This window comes from Hylobates moloch, unplaced genomic scaffold, assembly GCF_009828535.3.
Source record: "Hylobates moloch isolate HMO894 unplaced genomic scaffold, HMol_V3 SCAFFOLD_16, whole genome shotgun sequence".
Taxonomy (NCBI): Eukaryota; Metazoa; Chordata; class Mammalia; order Primates; family Hylobatidae; genus Hylobates; species Hylobates moloch.
The window spans coordinates 1,916,575-1,929,828 of record NW_026652291.1 but is presented as its reverse complement, the minus strand read 5'-3'; the positions used below and the strand labels follow the sequence as shown (position 1 = coordinate 1,929,828).

Here is a 13,254-nt window from a genome sequence, read left to right as displayed (position 1 = left end):
CAGCGTCAGCAGCGTCGGGGCTGGCAGTGGCCACGCTGCTCTACAATGGCGTTCACTTTGCTTCACCACACTGTACAGTCAATGCTCCAAGGTGATGGGCTACAGTGCTGCATCAGTGACTCTATACACACATTTTTACATAAATTACACACAAGACTCATACATGAAAAATAGAGCCTAAGGGCCTGTATTTTAATGAGAAAAAAAAAAAATTTCCAACATAGTTCAGGTAGCTTTGAATGGTCTAGTCAAAAAATACTTTTGGTATATAAAAAGCCTGTACGTACAATTCACACCTCAGCGAAGCGCCCTCCTTGCCTTGAAGCTGGGCCTGGGACAAAGGTGGTGGCCTCACAGCCAGCCCAGGCAGTGAGATCAGCAGAGAGGGGTGGCCCCTCCTGACACCAGGCGTCTGCCATCCTTCAGGCACCAAACAGCCCCGTCTACCTGGCCCTGGTCTGCCCTCACACCAGTCCACCCCCAGCCCCAACCCCAACCCCAACCCCCCCCCCGGCCCTGGTCTGCCCCCACACCACCCGCCCCCCCCCCCCCCCACCCCCCCCCCCCCCCCCCCCCCCGCTGCCACGGCCTCCAGCACCTGACTCTATTCAGAGAACTGAATTCGAGCTTGCAGGGGTGAGAACCACACTGAGCAGCATGACAGGCTGTGAGATCGGAGGAGAAGAGTATATGCTGAGGCTCTCCCAATTGTCACTTGGTCTTAGGGGTCCTGGTGCCCATGGCGCGGCAGTCCAGCCACAGTGCTGGGCCTGCACAATCAGCCTTTAGGTGAACTGGAACAGGAAGTGGAACCCCCAAGGCGGCCGAGCAGAGTGGTTGCTGGGAGGCATACACACTGGGCAGCAACACTGACATGTTCCATACAGAGGCTCCTTTGGTGATGAAGGGAAGAAGGATCGTGTGTGGGGAGTGTGAGAGGATGAACGTCCGATTCGGTGACAGGAGGGAGGGCTCACAGCGGCGGACAGTGCTCACTGCTGGAGGGGTGATGGCCTCAGGGCCAAGTCAGTCAGAGCTTCTGTCTTCACTGGCAAACAACCAGGGGTTATGGGACTTTTTTTTTTTTTTTTGAGACGGAGTCTTGCTCCGTCACCCAGGCTGGAGTGCAGTGGCGCAATCTCGGCTCACTGCAAGCTCCGCCTTCCGGGTTCACGCCATTCTCCTGCCTCAGCCTCTCTGAGTAGCTGGGATTACAGGCGCCCGCCACCACGCCCGGCTAATTTTTTGTATTTTTAGTAGAGACGGGGTTTCACCGTGGTCTCGATCTCCTGACCTCGTGATCCGCCCGCCTCGGCCTCCCAAAGTGCTGGGATTATAAGCGTGAGCCACCGCGCCCGGCCAGTTATGGGACTTCTTAATGGCAAGAGGGGTGGGTGTTTTGAAAGCGGGTATTTATTTGAATTTACAGTAATTGGCAAAATTCAGTCCTTGGAGGCGAAAGTACCTCTCCCAGTTACGGGCAAACTGGAGAATGGGCCTCACCTGGAAATTGTAGGATTCACATTGTGGACGCTGTCTGCTAAAGTGAGCACCATTAAGACCATTTTCTAGCTGCAGCTTTCCTGGGAAAACAGCACAATAATCTCTTCAGTGGCTCCTGGTAGCTGGCAAGACCATGCGGTGCTCCAAAAGGAAGTTCAGGCGAGCGTTCGCTGTCGGGGTTTGATCCGTGGATACAGCTGGGAAGCAATGGAGCCGCGTCAGGACAGGAAGCCACACACACGGAGCAGGGCCAGCCAGACCCGACCCCTGCTCCTCAGCTCAGCCACCCTGGACAGCCGTGCAGCACCCTTGTCCCTCAGGCCTACACTCAGCTGCACCTCTATGCTGAGACCCACCCAGCCCTCTTTAAAATGTGCCTCATACCCCCAGAATATCCTGTTTTTCTCACAACACTTCCTGCCACCTAGACTTGGGACTGCCTGTGGCTCTCAAGGTCATGAGCTCCCTGGGCAAGGGTCTCTGCCTGGCCAAGAACACTGGCTCAGCAGGAAGCCCCTGGCAGCTCTGCAGGGCACAAAGAGAGCAGAGGACTGAGGGAGTCACAAGTCCAACACAGAGCTAGCAGCCTGCACGTTCCCACCTCTCCTTCCACTGGAGAAATTTCTAGGCTGCAGAGATTTCTAGATTGGGGAAAGTGTGGGTGGGGTGAGCTGGGCCACTTGTTGAAGTTCATCATGAACCGAGCTCATTGAGCGGCCCCTCACTGGGGCACTCGGCCTCCACGCGGGCCTCCATGGCGTAAGCATGGCCAGGGGAACCTCCTGGGGCCCTGCCTGAGCCTCATGCCAGCTCTGCCAAGTAGGCACCTCCCCCTATACAGAGGGGGCTGCTGAGGCTCAGAGAAGCGAAGCCTCCCTCCCCAGCCCCACAGCAGGATAGGACCGCATGCTGTACAGAGACATGGACAGCTAGTTTCCCAGTAAGTAACCTGAGTGCTCACCCCCAGCAGGTTTTTGGGCACGTAGCCCTCCCGGTCTCCAAGGCGAGCCCACCACCACTCAGTCTCGCTTTCGTCCTTGCGCCTCAGGATGGTGAGGGCGTCCCCTTCGTGGAAGGACAGCTCGTCACTGTTCTGGGCCTCGTAGTCCCACAGAGCATACACCACACCTTTGTTCATCACACCCAGCTTTTCCTGCACCCCTGGAACCAGAGAGCAATGGTCAGGCCTCAGCAGAGGGTGGCCTGCAGTGAGGGACCCTGCTCGAGGAATAGAACATGGTCATGCTGCTGCTGAGGCTGCTCTCAGCAGGCCCCACAGAGGCCAGCGGGGGAGATGAGAGACTATTGGAGACTAGGGCCCCACCTGATGCCGCCCCTGCCCGGCCCAGCTGCTGCTCCTGCTGCCGGCCCTTCCTAAGTCCTGCAGGACAGACAGGACAAACGGGCTCCTGAGTCCCAGGGCAAAAGTGTGCTGTTCTTAAGGTGACACTGAGCAATCACAGTGAGAACGGATTTCTGAAGTCACTAGCTAGAGCAGCTGTGACTGCCCTTGGATGGTAATGAACAAACTACACACCACTGAGCCCTGACTGAGCAGCTACTTGTGGGCCCCCGAGAAAGGGCCCTTCTGCAGGACACTCTGCTTCCGAGGCCCAGTTGTGGTGACCATGGGGAGCTTCCCCTCCCTCTGGTGGTGCCACTGTGACTGCAGCCTCCTCCTCACACTGGCGGGACTCACCTGGGGGCTGCTGTGCCTCCCCAGCCCTGCCACACAGCCTGGGAGTTTGTTGCTTGGCTCTGTTGTGGGAGCTTGGGCCAAGGAGGGCATCGCCTGGCTGTTTTCAGGGGTAATTTCAACCCTAGGGCCCAGTGTAGGGCACATAGTATGTTCTCCAGTAATGTGTGGAATAAATGACTTGTGACTGTTTAATACTCAGAACAGAGAAGATGCTCCAGCTCTTGGAAAATGCGGCCCTGGCTAAAGCAGCTTAATTAGGACACGAGCCTTTCATCAAATGTTTCCGGGGAATGGCCAGGGCCCCAGGCCACCCCAGGAAAGGAGCTGGCCCTGTTTCCAGAAGCAAGGGTACAGAACATCTACGCAAAGCACAGCCAAGTCATTTTGTTTTCTTGGGAATCTGGCACAGAATCCTTCTAACAACATGGACTTTCAAACATGTTTTCAGGAATGAAAACAAGGGGCAGTGTGACCTTCACTCGAGTGAGACATCCTGGCTGCCCCTGAAGAAGGTGGAACAGCTAGAGAATGCTGTGCTGCCAGGCACGGTGGCTCACACCTGTGATCCCAGCACTTTAGGAGGCTAAAAGTGGGCAGATCGCTTAAGCCCAGGAGTTCGAGACCATCCTGGGCAACATGGCGAAACACTGTCTCTACAAAAAAAAAAAAAAAAAAAAAAAAAAAAAAGGTACAAAAAATTAGCTGGCTGTGGTGGGACAAGCCTGTAGTCCCAGCTACTTGGGAGAAGTGGGAGGATCAATTGAGCCCGGGAGGTCGAGGCTGCAGTGAGCCGTGATTGCGACATTGCACTCCAGCCTGGGTGACAGAATGAGACCTTGTCTCCTGTCTTAAAAAAAACAAACAGAAAGCTGTGCTGAAGCTTCTCTGGCACCGGCCAACTGTTGCCATGGCAGTACCACAGCAGACAGCACCACTGTGGCCCCAGGCCTCCCCTGCGTACCGTATAGAAACTGGGAGCACTGGATGTAGCCTTCCTCCATCTCCTCACATTTGTCTGCAGCAGTTTCAATGTCGCTTATGGTTGAGGCAAAAATGGCGGCACCACTCTCCACCAGCTGTTTGCAGAGGTGAACGCTGTTACAAGAGGCAGCGCAGTGCAGCGGCGTCCTGGAATAGAGCGTGGGTGAAGGTGCAGGCCTGGCCCTGCCTGTCCTGTAGGACGTGGCCCTCAGAGATTTCCCTCTAAGGAATCTCGCAGAAGGCGTTCGCCTTTGTGCCATCAAGTCTCAGTGTTGTTTCTTTAAAGGCAGGATTTCCGCGAGCCAATTGTTTCAGACCATACATACATTTTGAAAAGGGGACACAGGGAATGGGTTAAGAAATGGCCAATCCACAGATGTTCACGCTACACTGCATGGTGATATGAATGTACATAACACACTGAAACGCACATTTAAAATAGCTGTGAAATTGTCCGTTATGTGTATTTTGCCACGATTCAAATACAGCACAATGACAGCTGTCTGAAAGTTCAAAATAACCCCCACAGGAGACCAACACGTCTCGCCAGCAGCAGAGCTCCCGAAGGCAAACGGAAATGAACAATGCAACAACCTACATGCCTGACCCAGGGGGATGCTGAGGCTGCTTTTCACACAGAGCATAGAGTGTGAATAGTTCATATGAACATATGAAAAGGGGAAGACGGAATGATTCACAGAATGCTTAGACTGCAATGTTAATGATGAGGCATAGAAGAGCATAACCACAGCCATGTTTTTAACAAAATCATCAAGAGAAAAGACTGGAAAAAAAGGCAAGGAAGCCCTGGCAACAGCTGTCTTTCAAAGGATGAAATGATGAGTGTTCTTGCTCTAATTCTCTCTTCCGTGCTTCCTGATTGTCTAGAACACGCATGTTTCCCTTATGCAAAGTAGGGAAAAGTAAATCTGTCCACCCCACACTCCTATGGGCCTCACCATCCATCACTATCAGCAGCATTCACGTTGACACCAAAGTCCAGCAGGAACTTCACGATGTGATGGTGGCCGGCGCAGACGGCGTTGTGCAGTGGGGTGATCCCTTCGTCGTTGGGCTTACTGGGATCTTCCACCTAGGACACACGACCTGTGAGCACCCGCCCCCTCACCCCCAGCAGCGTGCGCTGGTCCCCGGCTGCAGCTCACCTCATAGATGATCCTCTGCACCAGATCGAACTCTCCTTCCAGAGACGCGTCTAGGAGCAGTGCCAGGGGGTTAAACCGGACTCTCAGCCCGTGCCCTGTCCGCTCCGAGTTGGGCTTCTTCAAGTTGGTCCGCTTGTTCTGTTGGGAAGGAAGCACGCTTTCCAGTTAAAGGTGGTCCACTAAAGTCTAAGAACCTACGCCTGCTGGGAAAGAGTGGTGAGAGCTAAAGCCCACAGACAGTGGCTCCATGAAGCAGCCCTGGAGTGGCAGCAGTAGCAGCACCCAGGTGACCACCTCAAATAAGGGCCAGGGCCACTCTGCTCACTACGAGGGAGAGCACTGTGTGGGGCCCGAGTCCCTGGCTCACGCACAGAGGGACACAGCCGTGTCTGAGCTTCTGGCCACTCCTCGGAACACTCTGTGGGAGGGAGGGTGGCGTGTGACTGCCAAGTAGCTGATGGGAGCCAGCAGCTTGTTTCTGCCCACATGCGACAGGGTTCTTGCTGCTACGGCACCAGATCCTAGCGGAGAGAACCCCGCTGAGGGTTCCCTGAGATGGCGCCTGGCTCCCTCTCTGCTCCATCAACACTGACCTTCCACCCAGGGCCTTCGTCTAGATGCTTCTTCCCTCATCTCTCTACAGGACCTTCAGGTGCCAGCGACAGCTCCCCTTCCTCAGGAAAGACTCTGGAGCTCCCTGACCAGCTGTCTGGGAAAGGCTTGGCCACAATGTGCATTTGTGTGGCCGAGTCCCATCTGTCATGCTTTTTCATGCCCCATTTGTCTCTGTGACTATCCGTCCTCCCCACAAGACGTAACTCAGGGACATCCCTGGTTCCCACTGCTCCCAGCACAGCCTGACCAAGGGAAGGACCCCAGAGGTCCTGGTTGCATGAATGACCAGGAAGGCCAGGCTTTGGTCTAGCAATGACACCCACCGTGGAGGTGGCAGGAGGGTGGCTGGCAGGGGGAAGAGGTGCTGGAGGGACCTGCTCTTCCCCTGGAGACGGGGCCTCAGCCACAGGACTCGGGATCTGCTCCGTGGTGGGGACCGTGGCCACGTTGTTGTTATTGTCCTCCGCCGGCTCGGCAGTTTGGTGGGTGGTTTGGGGACAGATGAGCTCCTCTGGTTCGGGGGAAGGTAGCTCATTATCATTGGCATCTGACGACGGGGCAGGCTCGGCGGGGAGGGGGGCTGTGGGCTGGGCAGGGGGCAGCTCTTCCAGGTTTCCGTTGGCATTGGTGTTTCCATTGTCCACGTCGGCCAAGGTGCCCATGAAGTCCTGGGAGGGGCTGGGCTGGTAGAAAGGGGTGCCCTCCATGCCACCGGCCAGGGTGTTGAAGCGCTGGTACAGCAGCTTCTGGATGTTGGGCCCGCCGGGGCCCTCGGGCTCTGTGATGGAGCTGCGCTTCTTCAGGGGCCGGGGCGCGTTGGCCAGCTTCCTGCGGAGGGCCTCCAGGTCCGTGTCACTCTGGTAGCGCAGTGGTGAATGCACGATGGGTGTGAGCTTGGTGGGGCTGAGTGGCCGTGGCAGGCTCTCCACGGTGCTGCCATCTGTGGGGGCGGCGGGGCCGTCCTGCTCGGGCTCTTTCTCTGCACTTTCTGAAGGTGGCTGAGGCTGTGGTGTGCCCGTGGACAGTGACCCATGAAGAAACGGCAGCGGCGATGGAGATGTTGAACCCGAAGGTAAAACGGGCTTACCATACACTGGGGAAGACACGAAGGACAGAGGCAATTTCGACCTCACTACAGAGATCTAGTCATACACACCTATGATTACACCAGAGACAGGCTCCTGCAAAGACACACATATACATCTGCTGCTGTTCTTCAATTCTCATTTCAAATCTCTGAGGAAACCTCCTCCTCCTAGAGCCTCCACTGACTCCTTCTGAAAGGTGCAGTGCCTCTCTAATGTGTCGGTTTTTACATTTGGGTTTCCAGTACTGGAGTTTTTTTCAGAAGAAAAAAATAGGCTGCTAACCCGACCTTCCCTGCTGCAGACAAGCCAGCCTGTTTTCTGGCCAAGGAATAAGACAAAATCCACTAAACATGCATCTGATCCTTGGACTAACTCACATGATGGAGAAACACGCGCCTCCTCAGAGCAGGAAGGTTTAACCTGGAGGTCCAGGAGCTCTTGAGAATGGTCTAAGCCTTTCCCACCATGGCCAGAACCCTCCCCACAAGGGAACACTGCACCACCACCTGGGAGGTCCCTGTGCAAGAAGTGACTAGGCACGTCCAGGAATCCCTCAACTATGAGTCTAGAAGCTGCAGCCAATGCCCAGGAATGTCTAAGAAGGCCCTAGCCTAGGTCTGACCCGCGGCTTCCTCCCATAAGAGTCGGAAACACCGTCGGCCTCGGTGGTAGGTGTGGAACTAAGCTACCTTCTCTCAGCTGCCTTCTTCGAACATCTGAGCTCCATAATCGGAACCAAGGCTTTCCTCCCCTCTGGGCTATGGGGGAGGCTCCTACGCAGCAGATGCCCTCCTGAAACTGCCCATGCCCAGGGGTTGGGCTCAGCCACTGCCAGGAGGGCCAGTGGTCAAGGCCACCCTCTACTCACTAGACAGCTCCTGGCACAAGTTACCATGAAACAGAAGGAAAAGAGGAAATTCTCGACATCTCACCCTTCCCGGAGCTGGATTTCCTAAGTAGCACAGGGAGGTGGCTGCTCAGACAGGAAGTCAGAGAACTGTGAGCCATCTGCAAAACGGCCTCCTCCATGCACTCCAGCTTCCATTCCCTTCTCACACTGACACCCAAGGCTGTACTTTTATGTAAGAATTAAGTTTAATCCTAAATAGCATGTGGCCCAAACGTAAAGATATGCATTAGTATTTTCTTAATTAAAAGCATAATTTCCTAGCCCCAAGAAAAGGAGAGTATAAACCCACTCTACCTGCTTTAACTGACTTATTTAAGGCGCTGTGTGCTGCCGGCTGGTAATTCTTAGGTGGTGTGGCTTGCTGGAGGTACATGGAGTATATGGAACTTGAATTCACTGTCTGGGGTCCTTTCCTGGGAGACTGTGGCCTTGACCCTTTATCAGCCAGGAAGGGCCTAATGGCCACTGTCAGTGGGAGTTCAGGCTTGCTGTCCCCAGCTGGAAATGCAGGTGGTCCCGCTGGCGGGTACGTGGGACTTGGCGGTACGGAAATCCTCTGCTGAATCTGCTGTGAGGAGCCTGGCTGGGGGGTGCTGCCTGTGGCGGGCAGCAGGGGGGGCCTCTGTCGACTTGGCAGGCCTGCACTTGGCCTGGGCAAGCTGCCTTCCTTCCTCCTTTCCAGGGAGCTTGTCGACCCAGGACCCAGAGGTGTAGGACTTGGGTATGTCCCATAGCTTGGAGGCAGCTGCTTGCCTACACCCGGGGTGGGAGGTGGCACTTTACCAATCTCGATGCCCTAAGTTTAGGTGTTAAGAAGAAAAACAAAGTCATCCTTTGAACAGTGAAGAATATTTCCACCCACATCCCCGAGAGAATACACAGTAGGATTTGTAATCCATCCAATCGGCTGTGACCAGGACTTGGGGCGCACTGTTGAGCTCATTGCCTGTCTGCAAAAGTTCTGACCGAAAGGTGCGTGTACTCGTGGGCTGCTCAGGCTCTTAGGGCCCAGTAACCCTCTCAGGACTCTGGGTGTTGTCTGGACAATAACAGGATTAACTTGCCTCCTGACAAGTCAATACCCTTTAGCTTAGTACTAAGGCAGAAGAGAGCCCTGTTGAAGAGCCTGCTTGTGTTTTGTGATAAAGACACAGGCCTACCGGCTTCTCCGTGGCTCCCAGTGCTGAGAAGGGCACAGGCTGGCTGGAGACAGTGCCCTGCTTGACAGACCCCTCCACGCTCGGATCCTTCCAGTCTGCACCGGCCACCTGCACTGGTTTCACTGAAGAGCTAGAATTCTGTTTTAATGTTGGCCAGTTTCCATCATTAGCTTGAAAAGAACACAGAACTTAAGTAAAACTTTTCTCGACGTTAGTTGAACCAACCTAAGAATAACACTCTGCCAGAAACAAAAACAGCACTGGGACATCCCATTCTGATGCAGATCCATTAACCAAGTGGTCGACCACCAGCCACACGCACAACTGCTGATCTCCTCCAGCACCCACAGACCCGTGCACAAGACCAAGGGATGGGCTCTGCTGGCAGTTCACTGCCAATGCCCAAATCGCCTCAACTGTTACCGGAGACTCACGCCAAACCAAGGCTCCACTGCTGCGGGCCTGGGGCTGCGCCCTATTTCAACACAGGTCAAATCCATTACATCAGCACCACCAAATAAAACAAGCACTGGCCCTTACTTTTGAAACACTATTTATAAGTACAATTACATAGAGCAATAAGAAAGATTTATCTTTTGACTTCATAATAGGTTTGACCTGTAGTAGTACTTTCATTATTGAGATAAAAATTTCTGCCCTCTAAGGTAACTTATGATCACAGGAGGCCCATGCAAGTTCCCACTGATTTGTGTAGCAGGAGGAGCAGGCTATCATTCTGTTGCAGTGATTAGGAAGCCAGTCATCAACCCCAAGTTTTCAGGAAAGCCACTGAAATGATACGTTCTTTATAGAGTATTTTCCAAACTGAAAAAGGGTGCAGAAGTATCCCCTGGTAACACGGGACCCCTCACAGTGGCCTAAAGTCCATTACAACACAGGCTCCTGGTTTTCTTTTACAGGAACAGGTGCTGAACTGAACTAAAGTGTTCAACGCTTCCAGCGCCATCAGCAAGATGGGACAGACAGAAATCAGAGGGACTGTTTTGGGCCCTCCTGGCAGGAACAGCACATCCCCTTCCCTTATTCCATCTGCCAGCACAGGCAGGAGAGGATAACTAAGCAGCAGCAGGAAAATCAGTGGTCCTCACAACAACGTCTGAGCCAGAACTCTGGACTCATAGCACGTAACGAGGAAGCTTCCCAGCTGCGCTCTGAGCACCTGGGCAACACAGGGCCCCATCAGCCGCAGCCTCACACGGCTTGCTCCTAAGCCAAACTGACCCAATGCAGCCACACTGCATCCCCAGCTGCATCTGCTGCTGGGCTGTTAAGTTATGATGCTACCGAACATCACTGCAGGATCCAGGCAGGGGCTTCGGAGACACCTCTCGTCAAGCCCCGTGGGTCCTGGCGAGGCATTCCAAGGCCCTTGGACCAACTGCCATCTTGCTCCATGTGGCCTGGAGGATGTGTGGCCAGAAACCTGCAGCCTCCCCAAGGACAGGGCCTGTGGTCTCAGGGTCACAGGGAATGTGGCTGTCCAGCTGCTTCAGAAACCACCCAGCAACAACAGGAAGTTTTATGGAAACCAGCCACGGTGGGGACTAAAAAGCAATCTTCTCCTTTCTTCAGAAGAAGGCAAGAGGCATAGAAGGAAAATCATTTTATAGAGGAACAATTATCTTTTAGCATGATTGTAAAACTAAAAGCCTCATAATAAACTCAGAAAATTATCTTAATTTTGTAAAAACAAACAAAAAACCTCCAAAACAAAACCCATGCTATGCCAGCATCTGTCCCTTGGTGTCACACCTTTTCTGAGGATGGGAGGGTGCATGTGGCCCCACCCAAACTCCATACCTGTCTGTTGAAGAAAGGGACAAATTATGTTTGTGTGGCATCTTTTTCAAGTCTAGATGTGATGGAGCAGACCTTTGTCAGTTTGGAAAAACAAGTGACAGGTGATTTTGCACATATTAAAGAGGATGCAGCTTCCCACTAAGCTTGTCAGCCAACATACGGTTTACAAATGGGCTTGCAGAGGGCCACGAGGAGCCATCATTAGGCCCGAGGTCGAGGTCTGACACTGTCCATGAGCTGGTCACTCTGGGTTTACTGTGGCCATCTGTGTGACACAGAACCAGGACAGCCAACAGCGAGGGATGAGAGTCCCTGCCAGGAGGTTTCACGCCCTAGCTCCACCTCTGGGCTGAGCTTCTGCCCCCAGTCTGAAGGTGAGCACAGGTTTCCCGTGTCCATGACTTTAAACCACAGCAGAGACTAGGACCAGGGCTTCGTGAAGGCATCTCCTTGCTGCAACCCCTTGAGGCAGCACAGCAGACACCAACAGGGACGGGAAACAGGAGACATTCTCAGCTTGGGGAGTTTCTCAAAGGAAGTCAGCAGACAAGTAGCTGGCTGTGCTAATTACCTCCCACTGGAAACAGACAAGTATCTACGCCTACTACAGGGTGGTTCAAACTATAAATAACAGCTCAGCAGAGCAACCTAAAGTTAGGGGTTCATGCCAACCCCACACTTTATGTGGCTGCTGAGACACGGCCGTAAGGGATCTGAGTAGGGGCTTGTGGCTCACGAGGGCTGGTGGTGCTCTTCTCTTTTGGAGTTCAGAACAAGCCCCAAGCTCCCCAGTGGGAGCAACAGGTGTGTTGCTGTCCCTCCTGGGGGCCAAGCAAAAGAAAATGAAGCAAACAAAGATGAGCATGAATCCACCACAATCCCGAAAAACGGGCTCGAAACACAGGCCTGATGGCCAGAGAGTAACAGTACTGTTTTCATGAAAGGAATGTTTCAATACATCAGGACAGGGATTCCTGATGCTGTGTTTCAGGGAAATGTGTCAACCCCAGTCATAAAGAAAAGTCTTATTGCAAGGAAGCCCCAACACTTTTAATGCGTTGGTTGAGAAACAGACTGTCCACGAACAGCCTGCCCTCTGCTTGGCAGGGACGCCACCGTGGACTACACTGGAGGACAGAGCTGGAGGCCCAAGTCCATCACACAGCACCACTGTGAGGTCACGACCAAACCAACGATGGTGCACTCTGATCAATGAGGACAGAGCGCTGTCTGTAGGGGAACCCCCTCCACCTGGCTGGCTGCAGCCGAGTTGTGGTGAGGCATCCATGCCGGGCCTCAGTGTCCTCAGAGTAAATAAACCTGCAGTAGGAGAGGACACTCATGGGTTTTTTTTGTTTGTTTGTTTGTTTTTTTTTTTTTTTGAGATGAAGTTTCACTCTTGTTGCCCAGGCTGGAGTACAGTGGCACGATCTTGGCTCACTGCAACCTCCGCCACCCGGGTTCAAGTGATACTCCTGCCTCAGCCTCCTGAGTAGCTGGGATTACAGGTGCATGCCACCACGCCCGGCTAATTTTTGTAGTTTTAGTAAAGACAGGTTTCACCATGTTGGTCAGGCTGGTCTTGAACTCCTGACCTCAGGTGATCCACCTGCCTCGGCCTCCCAAAGTGCTGGGATTACAGGCGTGAGCCACTGCACCCGGCCCATGGATCAGAGTTTTAATTAATCATTTGTGTTTTGAAAAGCCACACAGTAGAGACCTCTAGTTCAGTAAAAATAACTTGTTTTCTTTTTAGCATTGTTACCACGGGGGAACACAGCTCTCCAAGCGCCTCACGGGGAGACTGAGCCTGGAGTCTGATGATGTGTGGGGCAGAGTCTCAGAAGCCTGCCCCACCCCCTGCCCCTCCACCGCAGGCCCCATTCCCTGCTCACAAACTCTCCCCCAGGAAGAGGGCCAGGACCACTCACCGGATTTGGATCTTCCATGAGCAGCATTTGCGGCAATATTGAGAGACTGGGGCTTTATGGGGTCCCCCAGGACAGGAAAGCTTCCGGCACTGGGAACCTGGATATAAGGCCCCACAGCAGCGACCCTGCCAGATGTGCTCAGGGGTGACTGTGGTGATGACGTGCCGTTCACACGGTTCAACTACAAATTGGGAAGAAATGAGAGTCAAGATTCTCCTAAATTAAAAGAAGTCCTAAGCCTAGTGCAAGAGACTGCCAGCTCGGACAGAAACCCCTCACTCAGTGGTTTGTTTTTAGGAGGGCTGTCTGGAAAGATCAGCATCTAGAAGGGGAGACTGTGGAGAAGGAACTGTAGCTTCCTATGAGCAATTCTCTAACAA

At 53.6% G+C, this 13,254-nt stretch overlaps 1 protein-coding gene across 2 annotated transcripts in view; it reads right to left on the bottom strand.

Annotated features, from left to right (window-relative positions):
- Positions 1 to 560: 560 nt before the first annotated feature.
- Positions 561 to 13,254, bottom strand: part of PPP1R13B (protein phosphatase 1 regulatory subunit 13B) — a 68,062-nt gene continuing 55,368 nt past the window's right edge. The window contains exons 8-17 of one of the 2 annotated variants that reach the window (XR_009210185.1): positions 12,875 to 13,055; positions 9,123 to 9,292; positions 8,257 to 8,758; positions 6,288 to 7,057; positions 5,350 to 5,487; positions 5,143 to 5,276; positions 4,164 to 4,330; positions 2,465 to 2,664; positions 1,504 to 1,700; positions 561 to 1,048 (exon numbers count right to left, since the gene is read on the bottom strand). Coding sequence is in view for 1 of the 2 variants with exons in the window: in XM_032134606.2 (XP_031990497.1) it covers positions 1,659 to 1,700; positions 2,465 to 2,664; positions 4,164 to 4,330; positions 5,143 to 5,276; positions 5,350 to 5,487; positions 6,288 to 7,057; positions 8,257 to 8,758; positions 9,123 to 9,292; positions 12,875 to 13,055 (2,304 nt within the window). In the remaining variant the exon portion in view is untranslated. Of the gene's footprint in view, positions 1,049 to 1,395; positions 1,701 to 2,464; positions 2,665 to 4,163; positions 4,331 to 5,142; positions 5,277 to 5,349; positions 5,488 to 6,287; positions 7,058 to 8,256; positions 8,759 to 9,122; positions 9,293 to 12,874; positions 13,056 to 13,254 lie in introns of those variants that run through there. The other variant, XM_032134606.2, reaches the window with a different exon arrangement.